At 49.8% G+C, this 22982-nt stretch overlaps 1 protein-coding gene across 2 annotated transcripts; it reads right to left on the minus strand.

The window, feature by feature from the left end:
• Positions 1-1002: 1002 nt before the first annotated feature.
• On the minus strand, positions 1003-8939 carry LOC137036447 (serine/arginine repetitive matrix protein 2-like). 2 transcript variants are annotated; one of them, XM_067410619.1, is made up of 10 exons: positions 8441-8939; positions 6888-6919; positions 4628-4808; positions 4427-4529; positions 4226-4306; positions 3976-4143; positions 3225-3892; positions 2642-2841; positions 2319-2478; positions 1003-1420 (listed from the first exon to the last, which is right to left on the minus strand). In XM_067410619.1, exons 3-10 carry the CDS (start codon positions 4806-4808, stop codon positions 1269-1271), a joined length of 1713 nt encoding a protein of 570 aa, XP_067266720.1. In that variant the 5' UTR covers positions 6888-6919; positions 8441-8939; the 3' UTR covers positions 1003-1268. The 2 variants fall into 2 exon arrangements, with proteins under 2 accessions (XP_067266720.1, XP_067266719.1); XM_067410618.1 differs by lacking the exons at positions 1003-1420; positions 2319-2478; positions 2642-2841; ... (2 more) ...; positions 4226-4306; positions 4427-4529 and having other exon boundaries at positions 4569-6919.
• Between the last annotated feature and the right edge of the window lie 14043 nt (positions 8940-22982).

Here is a 22982-nt window from a genome sequence, read left to right on the forward strand (position 1 = left end):
CCACTTTATATCTATTTTACACAGACTGCTTAGGCTGTTTGTGGATTCTGCAGTGACTTGAGTTTCATTTTAGGGGATTTTTGACTTGAAAAATGTTGAAATGATGCACATTTTTTTGTACACACCCACATAGCAAAACTGGTTTGGCCCAGTGATGGGCCACACAACCCACTTTCACTTGGCCCAAATACAGCAGTGAATTACGGTACATGACTGGACCAGGTCAGGTTGCCAGAACCCGGGCCACATATGGCCCATGGCATAGCCATATCTCAGCCAAATGTATGACAATAGCTGGCCCTATTCTGGTACTATTCAGGACCAAACATTTGGTTCCACATGTCAGCCTCAACAAAACCTTAATCTAGCCACTTTATACACACCCTTGGCCCAAATGAAAAATGCCTGAACAACAACAGTATTTTGAAAAAATATTTATTGTTTCACATTTAAACAAAAGAAACAAAAAACAATGCTTGCATGTCAATGCCACTGTGAACACAACTCTTCAACATCTGATTCAGTTCATGAACAAGCAGCACTGTGTACATAATTCTTCAACATCTGATTCAGTTATTGAACAAGCAGCACTGTGTACACAATTCGTCAACATCTGATTCAGTTCATGAACAAGCAGCACTGTGAACACAATTCTTCAACATCTGATTCAGTTCATGAACAAGCAGCACTGTGTACACAATTCGTCAACATCTGATTCAGTTCATGAACAAGCAGCACTGTGAACACAATTCGTCAACATCTGATTCAGTTCATGAACAAGCAGCACTGTGAACACAATTCTTCAACATCTGATTCAGTTCATGAACAAGCAGCACTGTGTACACAATTCGTCAACATCTGATTCAGTTCATGAACAAGCAGCACTGTGTACACAATTCGTCAACATCTGATTCAGTTCATGAACAAGCAGCACTGTGAACACAATTCGTCAACATCTGATTCAGTTCATGAACAAGCAGCACTGTGTACACAATTCGTCAACATCTGATTCAGTTCATGAACAAGCAGCACTGTGAACACAATTCGTCAACATCTGATTCAGTTCATGAACAAGCAGCACTGTGTACACAATTCTTCAACATCTGATTCAGTTCATGAACAAGCAGCACTGTGTACACAATTCTTCAACATCTGATTCAGTTAATGAACAAGCAGCACTGTGTACACAACTCTTCAACTTATGATTCAGTTTATGAACAAGCGGCACTGGACACAACTCTTGAAAATCCAAACAAGTCACAGATCCGTTAACCTGTTGTACTCTCCTGACACTCTTTTCTCTTCATCCTCTCTCTCCTGCCACCATCCCTATCTGGGGCCAGATATAGCCATCTTTTGATGGTGGAATCAATGTCCTTTTCTGTGGCCGCAGACGTCAGACGGTTACGCCTCACAGCCGCTGAAACATACATGTAAACATGGTTTGAAATCAGCTCCTGTATCAAAAGCTAATGTGGCTATTGAATTTTAAAGGAGAAATACATTAAAACTGAACCCAGAACCTATTTACAGACATTCAGTTACATCTACACATAGAGAATGTAAATTAATGCAGATCAGTTTAGTAATGAGCTGGCACCATCATCCGACCAGGTTAAGTACAGATATACAATACAGATATACTTTTCAAAAAAATCTTGGCCTTAGTGCAATGCTATGATAGTTTCAATACCATTTGTTCAGCAGAAAATAATAAGGACAATATGAATCATGTGAACTAGTCATGTATGTCTACACTTTCGATTTAAACTGGTCTTTGCATGTATACACCAGAATGTCCCGGGTTCAGTTTTAGTGGAATTGTCAGTTACACTATGTTTTATGGTTTCCTTGTTACACAGTGTAATTGTTAATTTAAGAACAGTGTAATATAATTGAAGTACTTACTATAGTTAGCATTAGGGTTTGGTTTAAAGTTACTGCATGCAACTATTCATAAGTAACTGTTATTATTACTCTAAGTACATGTAACATGCAGCAAGGACACTGTAAAATAAAAAATAACACTTGTGTTTCCTCTCCTCTCCCCTGCTCACCACCTCTTATCTACCTCCTCCCTTCTCTGCATAACTTCATTTTGTCCCCTCCTCTCATCTTTTTCCCTCATCCCTCAATTTCTCCACTCTATCCTTTTCCTCTGCCCTTTTTTCTCCCTCCCTCTTTCCATCCCTTCTCTCACATTTCCTCATCTCGTTCTCCTCTCTTCCTCTACTCCCCTTGTAACCTTAATTATCAATTTAAATAAATTTAGATTTTTAAACACTTAAAGCACTCTTATGGCATAAAGTACAACTTACCAATCACAACATCCCTTAAACGTAAGCGCTGGAAACCAATTTTTCCATTTATTCCTCTCATGTTGATTTTTTGCGCCAAAGAGTTAGTAATCAGGCCCTGCATAATCCTCCAAATGCACTCGTGGACGTCCACCCCACCTTTGAGAGCCAGCGTGTTTACCTGAAATCACCATGAATTATTTTTTTAAGCAATGGTTTAATCAATTATAAATCTGTCCCCACATTTAACAGGGTAAGTGCCACCACAAATAGAGTGCATGTCTGTGGAAAACACTGAAGATAGTAACCTCAGTTTTAGGAAATGTGATGATTTGCCAACATACCAACTGTTTCTGGAGGTCAGGATTACTATGTAGTTGTTCCTCCATTTCCTGAAGAGAACTGACATCTTTAAGTGGCAACAAATTTCGATCCAGGACTGTCTCTGTCTCATCAGCCGATTTCATACTCTGCAGGGTCTTGAAGATGATTCGCAGTTGGTCCATCATCATTTCCTGTTTTGTTAATATATTACGCAGGAGGGCTAGGAAGAAAACAAGAAAGACAAATATAAGTTTTCAGTCACTTAATTAGGTAAACACTGACCATTTGCTTGTCCAAACCAAAACTGTATTCCAATGCAAGTCAAATTTGCAAGTTAACATGCCAAACGACTAAAATTGTGGATTAATCACCATTGGGACTATTCTTTATCATCACAAATTACAACATCTCAACAAAACATTCTTGAGATATGAATTTTTGGAAGTTGATGGCACAAACATACGTTCATCTAAGTTTTAACTTGTAGTCATTTTTTGTATAAGAAAGAGTGTAAAAAACAATATGAAGTACAAATAGTAATTTGCCAGAGGAAAAAAAATTACGAAAAACAAACATAACTATAATAAATATTAATATACTCACATGTTTGCAAACTAGATGTCTGCTCCCTGGTCTGGTGTGGCTCAATATGCTTTGATGGGACTAGAGAAGGTGCAGCATGGCTTGGTCTATGGCTCTCAGAGCTGGCATGACTTGATCTACCAGTCTCAGTGCTGATGCTGCTTGATGTGTGGATCTCACTGCTGACATGCCTTAATGGACGAATCTCAGAACTGATGTGCCTCGATGTACAGCGCTCAGTGATAATGTGCCTGCTATGGTCTCTTGGGTTGTGCTCAGGACTGCTATGGCCTCTTGGGTAGAGGTCAGGAGTGCTGTGGCCTCTTGGGTTGTGCTCAGGACTGCTATGGCCTCTTGGGTAGAGGTCAGGAGTGCTGTGGCCTCTTGGGTTGTGCTCAGGACTGCTATGGCCTCTTGGGTAGAGGTCAGGAGTGCTGTCATCACTTGAGTAAAGCTCAGGAGTGCAGTAGCCTCTTCGATGGAGGTCAGGAGTGCTGTGGTCTTTTGGGTGGAGGTCAGCAGCACTGTGGCCTTTTGGGTGGACCTGAGGAGTGCTGTGGTCTTTTGGGTGGATGTCAGCAGTGCTGTGGTCTTTTGGGTGGAGCTTGGGGCTGTTTTGCTTTCCTGGGTCTAATGCAGGAGTGGTGTGCTGCCTACTGATCTTTGGAGCACTGGGCAATGAATACTTTCTGCTCAAATGTACAAAATATGTTAGTCCTTTATCTGCTGTGATAAAGTGTATAAAATTTTTAAAAATACTGAAGCTTCCTACCCTTTTCTTGACATTGTTCCTTCCAGGGTGCCTTCCATGTCATCATAGTGACATTCAGGAACACCGTGGCCTCTTTGGTGAAGCTTGGGGATGTTTTGCTTTACTGGTTCTAATGCAGGACTTTTGTGCTGTCTGACGATCTTTGGAGCATTGGGCAATGGATACTTTCTGCTTAGAAGTACAACAGATCTTAGCACTTTATCTGGTATGATAAAATACACTATAATTTAAAATAGCAGTAGGTTCTTACCCTTTTTTTGATTTTTTTTCTTTCACAGTGCTTTCCATCTCATCATCATCATCCTCTCCGGGGAAAAAATTGTTTTTAGGTCTAAGAACATATATCATCATTTCAAGATATGCAATTATTAGTAAATGTTGTGCACCACCAATTAATAATAAAAAAACAAAAACAAAAAAAAAAAACAATGAAACACATTCTTCCCCCTACATTCTTCTTCTTTTAAATTTAATTGGTGAGTTCCCTCCATCACTTCCAATGTCAGTGTGATCAACAGCTTGAGGAAGTTTCCGTCTAGCTTCATTGTAGTCATCTGGGAAATTAAAAAAAAAAAAAAAAAAAAAAAAGCAATTTTAAGTAATACATAACACTAGTTCAGTTTGAAGAAAGAGGTGAATTAATGTAACTTACGTGATGTGTAAATAATTCTGGCCTTATGGGGCTTCCATTCATCTCCAGGACATTCTTGTAATTTTACAGCTTTTGCTACATCAGTTTTATTTGGAGGCCACATGCACTCTCCATTTTTCATCCAAATGGAAGGTACAACTTCAACCTCATTGGTGTTGTCAAAAACAACTATGTGAAACATCTAATGAGAAAAAATTGAAACCACAGTAACATACTCTTTAGCCAACTGAAATGCTAAAACAAAAGGGCTATTTGTCTCAATGCAATAGTGGAACAACAACAAATCGGTTTTGGAATGGTAGTCTCACATACTTCTGGGGCTTATTTCTAACCATGAAACATTTGATGTTAGTAGAGAGGTTGGAAACAACATAAATTCCCAGCTCTCTTGAGTCAATAGGATATGTAAAGAAGTGTTCCACCTGTTTATATTCATTGGCCACAATGTACACTATTCCTTTATCCTCAACAATGTTCTGGACTAACAACAACTTTTTATCAATTTTGATGCAACAATCTCTCTCTTTGACCTTCACAACTACATCATCTGTAGCAAGCACTCTATATTGACGAACTTGTTGTGAGAAGCATTCTGGCACTGGCCCATCCATATGCTCATTTTCCAGTTTTTGAGTTGCCTCTTTAACATCAGAACTGTAGCTGTCATTTTCCATCTCTGATAATCTTCGTATCACCTGAGTCAAAGGATTAAGTGGACCTCGAACCAATTTTTTTAGTTTTCCTAAGAAATTTTCAAAGGGAAATGCTGATATAAGGTCTAAATTACCATGGACTTTGACATCATCACTGAGATGCACCAGACCATGAATATTGTATACCAAAAACTCCTCACCGTAAAGCAGGCCAAAGTGTTCAACGAATGACACCAAAAGAGTTTTAGCAAAGTCATTCAACTCCATACAATATTGTGGACTTGCCAAAATATACACGCCTACTGACAACAGCATGAAGTTGTCATAGATCTGAGGCTGCAGAATACCCCTCAGCACAACTGGACCAGTGTACAACAAGAATTGGCGTAGTTCTGTGGCTTTCCACCTACATCTTTCAGCCAGAACCCGTGGCCTTCGAGCAAACTCGCTTGGAATGTAATTTCTCAGTGCAAGAAGTCTATCTGAAACTATGGAAGCTTGACTAGATGAAATGCGACAGTACAAGGGACCAGTGGTGCTGATCCACAAGTCTAAGAGACGTCTCATTACACCCAGACAAACCAGGTGCATATAATCATATGGAAAACAAGTGACCATGTCGATGCCAACCTCTGTAAGAGGTGAGTGTTGGATGTGGTGTTCTTCATCTGTGGCTTGCCTAAAACTATCATCAGTTCTGCGCCTCGCATTAACCTCAGGAAATGTCATTCTATTCGATTTGCGGATACCTGTTTGGTGACACTTGTCACATCCATGATAAGCAGTGTGTGACTTCACACCTCTGATGAACGCTCGTGCTGGGGTGTCACACACAACAGAAACAACATTCAAAAAGAAAGTTTTCTGCTTGAACAGAAACCCATCTTTCAACACTTTTAGCTCTTGAACCAGATCATGAAGATACTCAGTCAAGGAATTTGGCTTAGAAGTACCACAAAACAGTCCAATCAAAATAGGTTTCTTGGTGTATCCTTGCAACAAACCAAGAATTGGCCAAAACTGTGTAGTTGTACTCTTGAAGATAGGTAATCCATCAAAATTTAATTGCAGTTTAAAAACATGTCTGTCTGGCACATTACGCCAAATGACATCTAGAATTTTCCGAATAGAATTCAGAATTCCACAATAATGGAACACACCACCTGCCACACTGCTAATTTTGTAGCTCGTTTTTGTTTTCAACAACGTTCGTCCATCCTTTGGCAGAGAGGGATGACAGATTTTGAGGATGCTGAGAAGCGCTGACAGAGCTATTAGAGATATTCCAAATTCAATTGCCCAGTCTGCCAGAGAACTCTGCAAACCACCATCCATCTCACTACACTGTTCTCCAAGATCAGGCAGATCCTCAACAGAAGCTGCACTCTTTTCATGTACTTCCTTATCCTCAGTGCCATCAACTAGATCATCATCACTTTCATCACCAATTTGCATGTCAGATTCCTCTGAATCATCAACATTAACACTTGTCTCATCATTCACAATTCTTTCCCCATCATGCTCGTTTTCCATTAGTTTACTGACTACCCTTAATGCCTTTCTTCGTGAATTGCCCCTATCATTGTACATCCAAGTCTTTTCCATACCGTGGCTTTACTCAGGTCTTTTGTTCTTCAACCTGAAACAACAAATAAAAGAAAATATTTCAAATTGTAAAATGAATCATATAAATTATTAATAATACAGAAAGCAAACACACACACACCAAACACAATCAAGAAAATCATAAATGAATTGGTGAAACTACAAGGTCCATGTACGTTTTGATAGTTGTTGGCACCTTTAATAGTTTTCTTCATTTGTTCCAAAAAAAATATTTTTTGATTGACAGGTTAAAAACATGAACCAAAAAAATCAAGCAGAAATATTTTTGTTTTTGTTGTTGTTGAACAAATGGAAAAATGAACAACGGTGTTGTTGTTTTCTTAATTTCTGCTTATTTCATTTCAAATTGAAAGACAAACTATCAAAACAAACACATAAACCCGTTTGCTCTCATTACATAATTTGTCAAACAACACCATTGTATTATTAAATCTATACAACTTGAATATTACAATCTGAACCCAGATAGCAAGCCATGATCGAAATAATGTTGATTCAATATTAATTTGTCAATGTTAACATCATTGAATCAATATCACTTTTGCACCCTCAATTAATGTTGAAATTTCAACAAAAAATAAATAAATAAATAAATAAATAAATGGTAATGGCATTGAATCAATGTTTCCACTTTCAGAAAATGAAACAACTACAACTGACTTAAAGCCACAGCCTGAAATCAACTGAAAATAAAAGAAGACAATAAATCTCTCAAGATAATTCTTTTTGAGAATTAACAGGTTTAGATGTTGATGTTTTATTGAAAATGTTTGGTCACCATTTTGGTGGTCAGTGGTTCTTTTAGTTGGGCAGTTTGACTCTGGGCTTTTTGTGTGAGTTTGTGCTCTTTGTAACAGTGTTTACTAAAACACACCATTTGTTGCAAAGAAACAAGAAACAATAAACTAGTATATAAGACAGTTTTCTGCCTCACAAAGCAGAGTATATTTCTAACCTTGTTCCTGACCAAAAGTGGTTAATTGTTATTGAAATATTTACCAATAATACTTTCTTGCCACTGATCATATTCAGATTTTTTTTAAATAATGATGACCAATGTTGGTGACCAAACATTTTCAATAAAACATCAACATCTAAACCTGTTAATTCTCAAAAAGAATTATCTTGAGAGATTTATTGTCGTCTTTTATCTTCAGTTGATTTCAGGCTGTGGCTTGAAGTCAGTTGTAGTTGTGTTTCATTTTCTGAGAGTGCAAACATTTATTCAATGCCACTACCATTGACTTTTATTTGCTGAAATTTCAACATATTTTCAACATTAATTGAGGGTGCAAAAGTAATATTGATTCAATGATGTTAACGTTGACAAATTAACATTGATTCAACATTATTTTGATCATAGCTTGCTATCTGGGAATGTAATCGACGAACATTTAACATTAGTGAACTGATTACATTTTAATATAGGCCTAACAGCTACGATTATGCATTGTTCATACTTACTCTACAATCCAAAAAAAGTAACGTTAAACCAAATATAGGCTATAAAATATATTTTACAATATTCACTTACCAAACTTCGTTCGCTATGCTCGAGTCAATTGAGGAGTCCACGGCCGTTAGAGATGTGCAGCCTCAAGTGCATTCAGTGCCCGCCCAATTCTTCAATAACTCTGATTCCGGGAGTAATTTTTTTTTTTTTTTTGGTTAAAGCGTTCTAAAACGTTAACCAAACCAGCTAAATCGCAAGATTACACACTTTTAAATGAAGAAAAAAAAAAAATCCAAATCGAACAATAAAGGTACAAGATTGAGTCTGAGTGTGTCCTGACTGCAATGAGGTTAAAACGGCAAACCCATGAAGCATTGCGCTTTATGCGCGCTTTTCTAGATGCGACCTGATTGGTAGATTTTTTTTCTTGCTCCAATATGCCCAATAATACTAGGACATTTTCAGAAAGAAAACATATGTGTGAAATTGGCCTTGTTTGTGCATAAATTAAGATAATCAAACAATTAAATTTCTATCTGCTGCTAATTTAAAAAGCTTGCTTCCTTCTAACACTATTATACAGTATATACCATTAATATGTAGGTATATGTATATATATATATATATATATATAAAGCAAATATTACACACAAACAAAATTATTACAAACACACACACATACATATATATATATATATATATATATATATATATATATATATATATATAGCTATATATACATACATATATATGCTTTGTGTACTGTGTTAGACTGTCTTAGTATTGCGCTTTTGTTGGTTTGCTTACGGTTTGTTGTCCTCTATTGTAAATCTCTTTGGATAAAAGAGTTTGCTGAATGATTAAATGTAGCCTAAATGTAATATAAATTTAAAGTTTATGGTGTCCCATAATTGATTAAACCTTGTTGATGGAGAGCAATAAACCCACGTTGTAAACAGGAATAGGGGAAACAGCTGTGTTCATGAAAATATTATCAATTATGAAATATCTGTGGGAAAAGTCTGGCCACACATATGTGGCCCACAGTTCTATATTTTACATGTGGCCCAAATAATACACTTAACAATTGGCCCATATCTTGTTTGCCGTCTTAAAGACGGTTCCATGTCCACCATAACCGGGCCATGTTCGGTTCACATGCCTCATGCCAGTGCCGACTGAATGCCAGCTGTGCCGGCTTCATGCCAAATCAGGGCCAGAAGTCTTTGCTACCTGGGCAGGTGGCTTATTATTGACTTCCCTTACCCGCAAGCCTACCACTTTATATCTATTTTACACAGACTGTTTAGGCTGTTTGTGGATTCTGCAGTGCCTTTGAGTTTCATTTTATGGGATTTTTGACTTGAAAAATGATTGAAATTGTGCATATCTTTGTACACAGGTGGCTTATTGACTTCCCTTACCCGCAAGCCTACCACTTTATATCTATTTTACACAGACTGTTTAGACTATTTGTGGATTCTGCAGTGACTTTGAGTTTCATTTTATGGGATTTTTGAATTGAAAAATCTTGAAATGATGCATATTTTTGTACACAGGTGGCTTATTATTGACTTCCCTTACCCGCAAGCCTACCACTTTATATCTATTTTACACAGACTGTTTAGACTATTTGTGGATTCTGCAGTGACTTTGAGTTTCATTTTAGGGGATTTTTGACTTGAAAAATGATTGAAATTGTGCATATCTTTGTACACAGGTGGCTTATTATTGACTTCCCTTACCCGCAAGCCTACCACTTTATATCTATTTTACACAGACTGCTTAGGCTGTTTGTGGATGCAGCTCATTTCACAACCACAATGTGTTTTAAATTTTGGGTTTTATGATTTGAAAAAAAAAAGTTTAAATATGCATTTATCGCTACACAGTTGAATTCCCTTACCTGCAAGCCTCCCAGTTTATACCTATTCGACACAGACCATTTAGGATGTTTGGGGATGTTTGCCGCTCATTTCACAACATTATATTTTCAATTTATGGGTTTTATGATTTAAAAAAACAGCTCATTTTACAGGTCGGTGCTGGTGAAAGTGGATTTTGGAGCTGCTCATACATTTACAACTACTGTGTAACTACCATATTATTACAGTATGTGTGCGTGTGTTTCAAAAAGATCATATTCACCTTTTTTTTGGGGGGGGGGGGTAAAAACACGACAGACAAGAAGTGTACATTTCAAATCACACAATTATATTTATTAAAAGAGATTTTCAAAAACACACACTCAATCAAGAAAATAGCAATAAATGAAGAATAAAAAATAAAAAAAGAGAAAAGTTCTTTGTTCTCAGGGTTTAGTCACGGCCCTTCTTATGATGTTTCTTCTTCTTTTTGTCCCGGACCCTCTTCTCCTTTCGCCGCTTTTCTATGGCTCTCTTGATCCGCCGGTCGCCCTTAGGGTTTCTGTACATCCCCTGCAGAGTGGCCCCCTTCGTCACCACCACCTTCTTCATCTTTAGCGGCGAAAGCTGTTCGGATGTGAATTTTCGCTTGAGGCAGGACTTTAGTGGTGTCAGCCTGACCGTCGGGTTCCCCCTTCTGGCCCGACGCATCAGGCGACTGGTGGTGGCGGCGGCAGGGGCAGGAGGGGTGGCGGCGGCAGGGGCGGCGGGGGTGTCAGGCGCGGCGGGGGTGTCAGGCACGGCGGGGCTGGCAGGCGCGGCGGGGACGGCTGTCTCTTCCACGGCGGATGCGCCCTGTCAAAGAGGAGCGAAACGGTAAGTTTGACATTTGATAAAAATGCTGGGTTTTTTTGGTGGTGGGTTTTTTGGGGTGTTGTGTTGTTTTTCACTTTACCTGGCTCGAGTCTGAGGTGGACTGGGCGGGAGCCTCTGGAGAGGAGGACGAGGAGGAGGACGAGGCGGAGGTGGAGGAGCTGGACGACACCGTGAGGATGCGGCGTCGGGGCGTCGATGCCTTCCGCTGGCTGGCGGAAGAGGGACCCACCGGCTGGATCGGACTGAGGTCCGCACCCTCCAGCGCCTGCTCGAACAGCCTCCGGTGCTCCAACGCCTGCTTCGCCGACAAGTTCATGGCGTAGAACTTGTCGGCCGTCCGGACGTCATGGCACATGAACTTTGCCAGCTTCATCCGGTCGTCCTCCCCGTGAGTGTTCTTGGCCTGGAAACAAAGCAAGGGGGGGGGGGGGGGGGGTGAGCGAGATGGAACGCTGAGACAAAGAACAAAACAAAGTGCTCGAGAAAGGAAATGCTTACGTGGCTGGCGATGGAGGTCCTCAGGTCTGTAAAGGTTGGACAGCCGGGCAGCTTCATCTCCCTCCACGCCTCCTGAAAATAACTGTTCAGATTTTTGCACGGATTTGGCGTGGACGTGAAGAAGAAGTGCTTAGCCGTCTTCCCCCCTCGCCAGAAAACGCCTCGTCCACTCGTATTCGTCCTCCAGGAGAGCCACCTGGGCCGGCCCGTAGGCCTGGTTGGTCTTGTGGCTCTCGATCTGAGAAGAAAGGACACGAAGCGAGTTAAAGAGGCGCGTGTGTGCAAAAAATAAGAGTCGGGTTTAGGAAGTGTAAAAAGCACTCACGTTCACGACGAAGGACTTCTCCGAAGTCGACTTCCTCGCCCCCTCCACCTCCTGGATGGTCATGTTCTGATACACCCCCCCTCGGTGCCCGTAGATGGAGGCGAGGAATGCCGAGAAGTGCCCATAGAAACGCCACAAGTTTTTGGAGTTTGGAGCGCTCTCCAGTGTGGCTGAAACAGACAAACATATTTAAATTAACATCAGCAGAAGGGGTCATGTACACGGACTGCTATCGCCGCCCCCGTCGAACAGGCGGCAGGTGGGAGGCCGACGCCCTTACCCGCCTGTCTCCCACCTACCGCCTATCCCCGTAGGACGTCTGTGGATAGAAGGAACGTGCGTATATTTACCCAGGAGCTCGGGGATGGCCTCTTTCGAGAGCTCACGGCACTTTCTCAGCGTAGCCTTCGAAATGACTCTCTCCTCCTTGGAGGCTTTCACCGCCGCCTGGTGAGCCACCACGCTCCTCCGCATGGACTTGAGGATCCGTCGCATCTCGCGCCGAAGCGCGATCAGCACGGTCTTCGTGAGTCGGCACGTGGAGGGGGGAGTTTCGGCCAGGTAATCCACAAACTGGGCCACGTTCTGCGCGTAGTGCTTCACCGTCGTTTCCTTGACGTGAGACTGGCGCAGAGACGATACCCACCTGCACAGACAAAACACGAGAGAGAGAAACAAATCATCAAAAACGGCTCATTCAAAAACAGCAGACTCCAAGATACACTGGTACAACTTCAAGTAAAAAAATACACAGAGTCACTGCACGCAACTGCCGTTACCCGAAAATGCACCGGGCCCATGGAGGTGCAACTTCAAGGAACACACACGCAGACACAAACAACACTCCAAAATGCAACTTCGAGTAAAAAGGAACACAGCACACAGAAAATCTCAACCTCTGTACACAGGTGGCTTACTGGCTCCCTGTCAAATAGACGTCGGGCGGGTCCTAGCTTCCCTTACTCGGCAAGGCACCCGCCTGGCGTCTATTCGACGGGGACCGTGTAGGACGTTTGTGGATGCAGCGAGTTTCACAATGACAGCAAAACACTTCAACCTTTGTACACGGGTGGCCTACTGGCTTCCTGTCAAATAAATAGCGGGCGGGACACAGCTTCCCTTACTCAGGCAGTGCCCCACACACAATCTATTCGACAGGGACCATTTAGGATGTTTGGGGATGCAGCGAGTTTCACAATGACAACAGCGGGGTTCAAAAAACATCAACCTTTGTACACGGGCGGCTTACCGGCTCCCTTTCAAATAGATAGGCAAGTGACATCACGCTTCCCTTACTCGCCATGGTGCCACTTGCTATCTATTTGACAGGGACCTCTTAGGCTGTTTGGGGATGCAGCAAGCAAGTTTCACAATACAACAACTGCCGTTACTCGAAAATACACTAGGGCCAAGTCAAATGCAACTTCCAGTAAATACCATGCTACCACGCGACTAGAGTTACTCCAAAATGCACCGGGGCCAACTTCAAGTAAACGTCATGCGACCACACCACAAAAACAGCTAGAGTTACTCCAAAATGCACCGGGGCCAACTTCAAGTAAACGTCGTGCGACCACACCACAAAAACAGCTAGAGTTACTCCAAAATGCACCGGGGGCCAACTTCAAGTAAATAAAGGCTGACGTTACTTAAAATTACACAGGTGGATTCGCAACAAAATGACTTCAAAATGTATCCGTTATAACCCTCTCCTAAATGCCCACTTAACTTTATCATCCACGCAATAACAACATTAATCACGACAGCAATAACAGTAATAGTAGTAAAACAGCAGCCTTACTTGTGAATCCTGGCCGTCTCATTTAGGAACACCAGGCTTGAAAGGTTGGTTTTCCCCTCCGCCATGAAGGCCAAAAACTTTTTGATTCTGTATATCTTCCCGCTGACGTTTTCCCGGAGTTTCCTGGAGGGGTCGGGACCTTCCTGGTGACGGCGGTACTCTTCCAGGAGCTCGTCTGCGATCAAAAACAGACAAAAGTCAGCAAAAGCATTTTCACACAAACATGACGTTGTTTTTTTTGCTACAACTGTGCTATACTCACTCAGCACCACCACGTGGTCGGGGTAATGGGGAGGGCTCGCGGGCTTCCCGGTGCTGGGGCCTGGCTGGCTGGCGGAGGGGGCGCCCTCCTCGGAAGATGTCGGCGAAGGCGGCGGCGGCGGCGGCGGCGGCGACACCAGGTGGGCGCTGGCACGGGGCCGGCGGGGGACTTCTTCCTCCGTCGCCTCCTCCTCCTCCTCCGGGCCGAGAGAGGAGAGGAGCCTTCGGGCCACTTGCTTGATCCTCGCCGAACCCCGGGCTTCCGACTTGCGCCGGAGAGCGCGGTACCTGCGGTTGACGGACCTCAGGGTCTCGGTCAGGTCATCCACCTGCTGGTTGAGGTCGGCGATCATGCGGCTCTGCCGCTTGACCAGGCGCTTGCAGGGCTCGCTCTCGCATACCTTCTCCCTCCTGTCCTCCTCCTCCTCCTCCTCCTCGGGATCCAAAGCGGCGGTGGTCGGGTCTTCCAGCACGGGGTCTCCCCTCTCGAGGTCCAGCGTGGAGACCATGGGGACCTCGGGGTTGGACGCCCTCAGCGCGGCCAAGAGGTCCAGGAGCTTACGCTGCTTGCAGGCAGTGATGGTGTTGATCCTGTCCGCCTCGGAAAGCTCAGTGTGGGCCTGAATGTGGCGGTCCAAACGGGTCGTCTCCTTCCCGCAGCCCGGCACCGGGCAGCGGCCCTGGCGGACGTTCACACGGCCCGACTCCAGCGCCAGCAGGTACTTTTTTCAAGCTTGTTTTTGACGTTGTGCATGACCGTAAGATGCTGGCCGAGCCGAGCATACATGCGGTAGCACAGCGGGCAAGACTCGATGGGCATGATGGCTTTGAAAAGGTGCTTGTCTAAAACTTTTTCAAAAGAAACGGGTGTCGATGGCAAAAGCGGCAGCACTTCGTCGTCTCACTGTTTGATGCAGAGCAGTCAAGAGCTAGAGCGGTTGTGTCAGGTCAAACTCTGACTTGCAGCACTCCTCCACGCCCGTCGCCTCCCACCCCGGTCCACTTTCCAGTAAGACGCAGCTAGATTTACCCGCAAATGGACCGGGCCACCCGGCCTGCAATTTCGGGTAAGCGCACTGGAAACGCATGCATTCTTACTCGAAAATGCACAGGGGGCGGCGCTGGTGCATTTCCAAGTAACTGCGCTTCCTCGGCCTGCCCGGTATGCGAACTTACTCCGAAATGGACCCCCCTCCTCCTCCCCTGTGCGGGAAGCGCTCCCCCGCGTACACGCACGGCCTATCCGGCAAGGGCACGTAGGCCGTTCGGGGATGCCCCCGAAACGCCCGCCCGAGGGCGCCCCGGGCGCCCCCCGGCCCTCCGCCGCCCGTCGGGGGGCGCCACGGGCCGTTTCCCAAAATTTAGGTCGGAAGGGTACAGATAGGCTGTCCCTGTACACCCCGACCCAACACCGCCCCCGCTGGTGGACACGCACCGACTATCGCCCGAAAAAAACCCTTACCCCCGGAGTAAGGGAAAAACAGACAATGGACATCAGAATAAGCAGCAGGTGGGTGTACAAAGACAGCCACCCTGTCCTCACACATGCTATCGGTACAGTGGCCTCTTAAGCCTAGGGCAAAATTTCCACCAACTAACTACGTGCCCTAACCCCTATTTAGGGAATTCCCTTACCCCCGCCGCCAAGAACAGCCTATCTTGCACTCGGTGGACGGCTGTTCCAGGACGCTGCGCGGCGCCCCCTAAACGATTTTCGCGCGCCCGGCGCCGACGCCGGGCCCGTCCGCGCGCCCTCCGGCAACGCGCGGAAAAGGCCCCGTCTCGCTGGGGCCCCCGGGAGCCCCGCGGGACCCGTGGTAATGGGCCGCCGCGGATCGCAAAACGCGCTTCCCTTAACCGGCAAGCGCCCGCACCCAACTTATCCGACGGGGGCCCGTAGCCCGTCCGTGGACACCGACCCCCACGTCCCGTCCCCAGCGCCGGACGGGCGCCCGAGGCGCCTCCGGAAACGAGCGTCCCGGGGGCTCCGCGCGCCCGTCGAGGGGGCCCGAGGCCCGCCCCTCCCGCGCCCCGAGCCCCGAGCTCCGAGTCGGCCCGTTTCCCGAGATCCGGCCGCCCGAAGCCGGACCGGAAGTGCCCGTATCTCGGGAACCGAGCCGAGTCGGGGCTCCGTACGCCCGGTGCTGGGGGGGTCTCGGCGGGACCCCTCGACGCCCCGAGTCCCGGGCTCCCACTCGGCTCGGTTCCCGAGATACGGCCGCCCGAAGCCCGGCAGGAAGTGGCCGTATCTCGGAAGCGGAAGGGCCCCGAGGCTCGGGACTTTGCCTGCGGTGGGGTCCCCACGGGAGCCCCCGGGGACCCGAGTCTCGAGCCCCGAGTCGCCTCGGTTCCCGAGATACGGCCGCCAGAAGCCGGACAGGAAGTGGCCGTATCTCGGAAGCGGAAGGGCCCCGAGGCTCGGGACTTTGCCTGCGGCGGGGTCCCCACTGGAGCCCCCGGGGACCCGAGTCTCGAGCCCCGAGGCGCCTCGGTTCCCGAGATACGGCCGCCCGAAGCCGGACAGGAAGTGGCCGTATCTCGGAAGCGGAAGGGCCCCGAGGCTCGGGACTTTGCCTGCGGCGGGGTCCCCACTGGAGCCCCCGGGGACCCGAGTCTCGAGCCCCGAGGCGCCTCGGTTCCCGAGATACGGGCGGTTGAGTGCAAGGGTCTTTGAGAAAAAAGGCCCCGTATCTCGGGAACGGAAGGCCCCAGCGGCTCGTGCTTCGGGGCTTCGAGGGGTCCCTCGGGGGGCTCTCCCCAGCCGCGGTCCCGGGCCCCGGGGAGGCTCGGTTCCGGAGCGCCCCCTTATCTGTGGAGGCCTCTAGCTCCGCCGCAGGGGGCGCTAGAGCCTCGGGCCCGGGCGCGTTGGAAGGGGCCCCTCGAGATCTTACTCCGACCCGAATTTGGTGGGTCTAGGCCCCCGGCGTCTCGGAGTTACGGCCGTTCGAAAATACCCGTGGGAGGCTGCGGAAAGGGGGACGGAAAAGCCGTACGTGGACAACCGCTGGTCACCCTCCCACCTGTAACTTATTCTACAGGGCCCCGTAGTCAGTCGGTGGACGCGCCCCCGATTACGCGCCCGGGCGGCACGGCGCGCGACGCTTCGCCCGACGCGGCCGCTCGGCTGGTCTTCCGTGGGTCTGTCCGCGGACTTACTACAGGGGGCGCGTCGGATAAGTCGCAGGTGGGAGGCCGCAGAACAGGCCGAAAGGGGACGGAAAAGCAGCACGCGGACAACCGCTGGTCACCCTCCCACCTGTAACTTATTCCACAGGGCCCCCGTAGTCAGTCGGTGGACGCGCCCCCGATAACGCGCCCGGGCGGCGCGGCGCGCGACGCTTCGCCCGGCACGGCCGTTCGGCTGGTCTTCCGTGGGTCCGTCCGCGGACTTACTACAGGGGTCGCGTCGGATAAGTCGCAGGTGGGAGGATGCGGAACAGGCCGAAAGGGGACGGATAGTACGTTCATGTACGGGGGTCGGGCGCCGCTAGGGGGCGACGCCGAGTGTCCTCGAACGGCCGTACGCGGAGTGCAAAGTAGGCCGAAAGTGGACAGATAGTACGTTCATGTACGGGGGTCGGGCGCCGCTAGGGGGCGACGCCGAGTGTCCTCGAGCGGCCGTACACGGAGTGCAAACTAGGCCGAAAGTGGACAGATAGGACGTTCCTGTACGGGGCGCCAACGCTAGGGGGCGGTGCAGAGTGTCCACGAACGGCTGTCCGCGGAGTGCGAAATAGGCCTTTCCGACACCCCCGAGTAAGGGGCGCTTCCCTAAGGCAGCTAAGGGAAAGACACGGACTCTGCCCGTAGGGAGTTTTAAACTGTGGAAAATACACATATGGGACCGCTCACGTAGAGGGGTCACGGCATATGGGCCCCAGCCAACAGACAGCGTCAGCGACGGATGTAGGCCTGGCATCAGACACTCCGCAATGTCCGAGCCGAAGGGGGAGGCGGAGGAACTCGACAGGGTTCGCCAAGCGGAGAACACGACTGGAGTGAAGTATGCACGTATCCGGCCAGTGGCGGGAATGGCATTGCAAGCCGACACTAAGAGCGGGTACAACACGTCTACCGACTAGTGGATGCGAGTACACGTGAGGATACCGGCTCTACACGTAGGCTATAAAACCTAGCGAACGTGTTTGGTGTCACCCAGCCCGCAGCTCTACAGATATCTGTCAGCGAGGCGCCATGAGCCAGCGCCCAGGAAGAGGCTACCCCTCTGGTGGAGTGGGCTCTCAACCCGAGCGGGCAAGGCACGCCCTGGGATTCGTACGCCAAGGCGATGGCATCCACTATCCAGTGGGCCATCCTCTGCTTGGAGACAGCCTTTCCCTTCTGCTGGCCTCCGTAACAGATGAAGAGCAGATCTGAAGTCCTGAAGCTTCGCGTTCTGTCCACATAAACGCGCAGAGCGCGGACGGGACAGAGCAAAGCTAGGGCTGGGTCTGCCTCCTCCGAGGGCAGCGCTTGCAGGTTCACTACCTGATCTCTGAAGGGAGTGGTAGGAACCTTGGGCACGTATCCAGGCCGGGGTCTCAGGATGACGTGAGAATCACCGGGCCCGAATTCTAGGCACGTTTCGTCGACAGAAAATGCATGCAGATCCCCTACCCTCTTCAGGGAAGCCAATGCAACCAGAAGAACCGTCTTAAGAGACATTAGTTTCAGGTCGACTGATTGCAAAGGTTCAAAGGGATGACCCCGGAGAGCTGTGAGAACCAGGGTCAAATCCCAAGAGGGTACGGAGGAAGGGCGAGGAGGATTCAGTCTCCTGGCACCCCTCAGGAATCTGACGATCAGATCGTGTTTCCCCAGGGACTTACCCTCAACTGCATGGTGATGTGCGGCAATAGCGGCAACATACACCTTGAGGGTGGAGGGAGACAGCCTTCGCTCCAACCCATCTTGCAGAAAGGAAAGCACGGATCCGACCGAACATGATCGGGGGTCCTCTCGGCGAGAGGCGCACCATTCGACGAACAGGTTCCACTTCAACGCATAGAGATTCCTAGTGGAAGGAGCTCTAGCGAAAGTGATGGTGTCTACGACCGCTTGCGGGAGATCACTCAGAACCTCCGCATCCCGTCCAGGGACCACACGTGGAGGTTCCAGAGATCGGGACGCGGGTGCCACAGGGTGCCCCGTCTCTGAGTCAGGGGGTCCTTCCTCAGAGGAATCGGCCAGGGAGGTGCTGTCGTGAGGAGAATGAGGTCTGAGAACCAGGTCCGAGTGGGCCAGTACGGAGCCACTAACAGAACCTGCTCCCCGTCCTCCCTGACCTTGCACATGAGTTGTGCAAGAAGGCTCACTGGGGGAAACGCATATTTGCGCAGACCCGGGGGCCAGCTGTGTGCCAGGGCATCCGTGCCGAGCGTGCCGCCGGTCAGAGAATAAAACCACTGGCAGAGGGCAGTTTCCGGGGAGGCAAACAGGACTACCTGGGCCTCGCCGAAATGCTGCCAAATCAGCTGGACCGCCTGGGGGTGGAGCCGCCACTCGCCCGCAAGTGGATGCTGCCGTGGCAGCTCGTTGGCTGCACGGTTGAGCACACCTGAGACACGAGTGGCCCGAAGGGACCTCAGATCCTTCTGACTCCACATCAAGAGATGGCGGGCGAGTTGCGACACGCGACGGAAGCGTAGACCACCTTGACGGTTGATGTACGTAACGGCCGCAGTGCTGTGTGAGCGGACTAGAACGTGCTTGCCTGACAACAGCTTCTTGAAGCGGGCCAGCGCAAGACGAACCGCTAGCAACTCGAGGCAATTGATATGCCAATGCAGCTGAGGCCCCGTCCAAAGACCTGTCACTGCATGCCAGTTGTACGTGGCCCCCCATCCCGTGGCAGAGGCATCTGTGGAGACCACAGCGTGCCTGGACACTCGTTCGAGGGGTACTCCGGCCCACAGGAACGAAGGGTCCAACCACCGGACAAGGGTGCGACGGCAGCTCAGTGTCACGGGGACACGGAGCGTGCCGCACTGCCACGCCCATCTCGGGACCCGGCCGCGGAGCCAGTGTTGAAGCGGTCTCATATGAAGCAATCCGAGCGGCGTTACCACGGCTGCAGATGCCATATGCCCCAGGAGCCTCTGAAAATCTTTCAGTGGAGCCGCTGTCCTGCGCTTGAGCGAGCTCAGGCAGTTCAACACCGACTGGACGCGCGCCTCGGTGAGACGCGCAGTCCGTGCGACCGAGTCTAGCTCGAGACCGAGACAAGAGATCCTCTACCCGGGGGTGAGTTTGCTCTTGTCCCAGTTGACCTGAAGACCCAACCGGCTGGGAGCTACAACCATGTCGGGTAGGACTTTGTACTGACATGCCCGACCCTCGAACGCAGACCGACCTAGGAAGGGTCTGTGTCGAGGCAGAATCGAGACATGAAAGCACGCGTCCTTCAGGTCTATTGCTGCAAACCAATCCTGGGGACGGTCCAGGATTGGCCGTAGCCCACCGCCCTTTTTCGGTACAATGAAGTAGGGGCTGTAGAACCCCGACTTCATATCGGCTGGAGGGACCGGCTTGATTGTGTCCTTCGCCAGGAGGACAGCAATCTCCACCCGGAGAACAGGTGCACTGTCCAACGACACCTGAGTGAAGTGGACAGCCCTGAAGACCGGGGGACGCCGGGCGAACTGAATCGCATAGCCGAGTCTGATAGTACGAATGAGCCAACTGGACAGGCTGGGGAGCGCTATCCATGCTTCCAGACACTGAGCCAGCGGGACCAAAGGCACCACAGACGCACCGGGGGTGGGGCAGCAAGGCCGAGAGGGACCCGACTCGGACGGCTTGGGGGCGGCCCGGAGTGGGGTCGGACTCTGCGAGGCAGCAGTGTGCATGGGAGACAGCGCACGGGACGCGGTCTGCACCATCACACTGCCACCTGCTGGCGAATGGGGAGGGAGCTGTCAGCGGCGAGGCGGAGCCTGGCACACTGGCAGACACCCCTTGTTGTGACCTGGAGTTTGAGGAAACTGCTCTTTTTGTGGCAAAGTGGGTACCGCTGGACTCCGGAGAGCCAGCGGCGGTAGATGGACAGCCGCCACAAAATCCCCCCCGGCCCTCCTCCGGGGGTGGGAGAGCAGATGGAATACTCTCCCAAAGGGCAGGAACCTTCCGCTCCAGGTCGCCCGTCTCAGGGCCAAGTTTTCCCCGACCGCTTGCCACCTGGCTGGCAGAGACGGGCTGGGCACCACGTCCGCAACCGGCACCCTGCTGTTTGTCTGGTGTAGGCTGCTGCTTTGCCAACTTAGCAGGGGCGGAGGAAGACGCAGGCGGGCGCCCTCGGCGACGAGCGGGCTGAGGCTGAGCCACGGGCGGCTGGGTGGAGGCAGCAGCGGACCGCCGTGGCATGACATGTCTGATAGCCTCAGCCTGCTTGGACAGCTCTCCACCGTGTCGCCGAAAAGGCCGACCGGAGACACGGGGGAATCCAGGAACCGATGTTTGTCGGTGTCCCTCATGTCTACCAAGGTCAGCCAGAGGTGGCGTTGCTGGACTACCAGAGTAGACATCGCCTGGCCAACAGAACGCGCTGTCACCTTCGTTGCCCGGAGGGCAAGGTCAGTGGCAGCGCGCAGCTCCCCAAGCAGCTGTTGGTCAGGACCTTCCTGGGGCATCTGCGACAGCGCTTTTGCCTGATAGACCTGCAAAAGGGCCATCGCGTGCAGGGCAGAGGCAGCCTGCCCACAGGCACTGTAAGCTTTCTCAGTCAGACCGGCTGAGAACTCACAGGCCTGGGACGGGAGACGCGGCTCACCGCGCCAGCCAGCGGCCGTTGGACACAACTGCATCGCAACAGACCGCTCGACTGGCGGGATCCTCGCGTATCCCCTGGCTTCCCCGCCATCCAGGGAGGTGAAGGCGGACGAGGGACCAGGCCCTGTACGAGCCCCATACGGAGCTTGCCAAGACCTGGTCACCTCATCGTGTACTTCCGGGAAGAAAGGCATTGGGGCGGGACGCTGGATTTGACCAGCGCGACCCCCCCCCCCAAGTACCAATCGTCCAACCAAGATGGGCCGGGACAGGGTGGAGGGTTCCACTCAAGCCCGACGCACAAGGCGGCCCGGGAGAGCACAGCCGTGAGCTCGGGATCCGACTCGGGCAACGCTACCGTCCCGGGCGGCAGCGCGTCCGAATCTTCCTCCCCCAAGGACTCAGGCTCACCTTCCGATGCAGCGATCGACATCTGATCCGCCGCCGGCACACCAAAGGTAACGGCTGGACAGTCCGTAGAGGGCCCAGCGGAAACCAACGGTGGCACGATGGGTTGCGGTGCTGATGAGGCGGCAGGGGCCCGAGGAGCGTTTCCGCTCGGCGGGGAAGCCCTGACCGTAATCCTCAGGTCACCCTTCCTATACAGCGCCGTACCGTCATTCCGGTTCCCGGGGCCGGAAAAAACGGTCGTACGCGGCATAGGAGAGGGGACCCCCGCTTCCTGAGACTTCAGGAAGGAGAAGCTCGACCTCAGCACCGTGATAGTCATGTTCCCGCAATGGGAACATGAACCATCCACAAAAACTGCTTCAGCGTGCAGAATGCCCAAACACGAGATGCAACGATTGTGCCCATCAGCAGGGACCAGGGAACGACCGCACCCATTAACGCACAGACGAAATGACATACTGTCAGGGTTCGTCTGTAAAGCTCTTTTAGAAGGGGAATAGTCAACTCACTCGTGCTGAAGCACCCAGGGAGCGACGCGATGTGTCAGGTACACCACTCCCTGACACACCGAGGAACCGGCCCAAATCGCTACACACGCACACACTCTTTGTGTTGCTGTGAAAACAGCAGTTTTCGAGCTTATAGCTCAGCTCCTCGGAGACTCGCGACCTCGCTGAACATGCCCTTTCACCAGCACTGAAAGCTCGATGTAAATCCTCTTCTGTTTAGGCAAAGTTTTAGAATAAACAAACGAAGAAAGGAGTCTTCTAAACAGGACACCAGTGAATGGCTCCGAAGCGAAAGACAGAGTGCGATTGC

Source organism: Chanodichthys erythropterus, chromosome 14, assembly GCF_024489055.1.
Source record: "Chanodichthys erythropterus isolate Z2021 chromosome 14, ASM2448905v1, whole genome shotgun sequence".
NCBI lineage: Eukaryota > Metazoa > Chordata > Actinopteri > Cypriniformes > Xenocyprididae > Chanodichthys > Chanodichthys erythropterus.

Coding starts and splice junctions, on each gene's coding strand:
- LOC137036447 (XM_067410618.1), bottom strand. CDS start 6,885: ATGGAAAAGACTTGGATGTACAATGATAGGGGCAATTCACGAAGAAAG.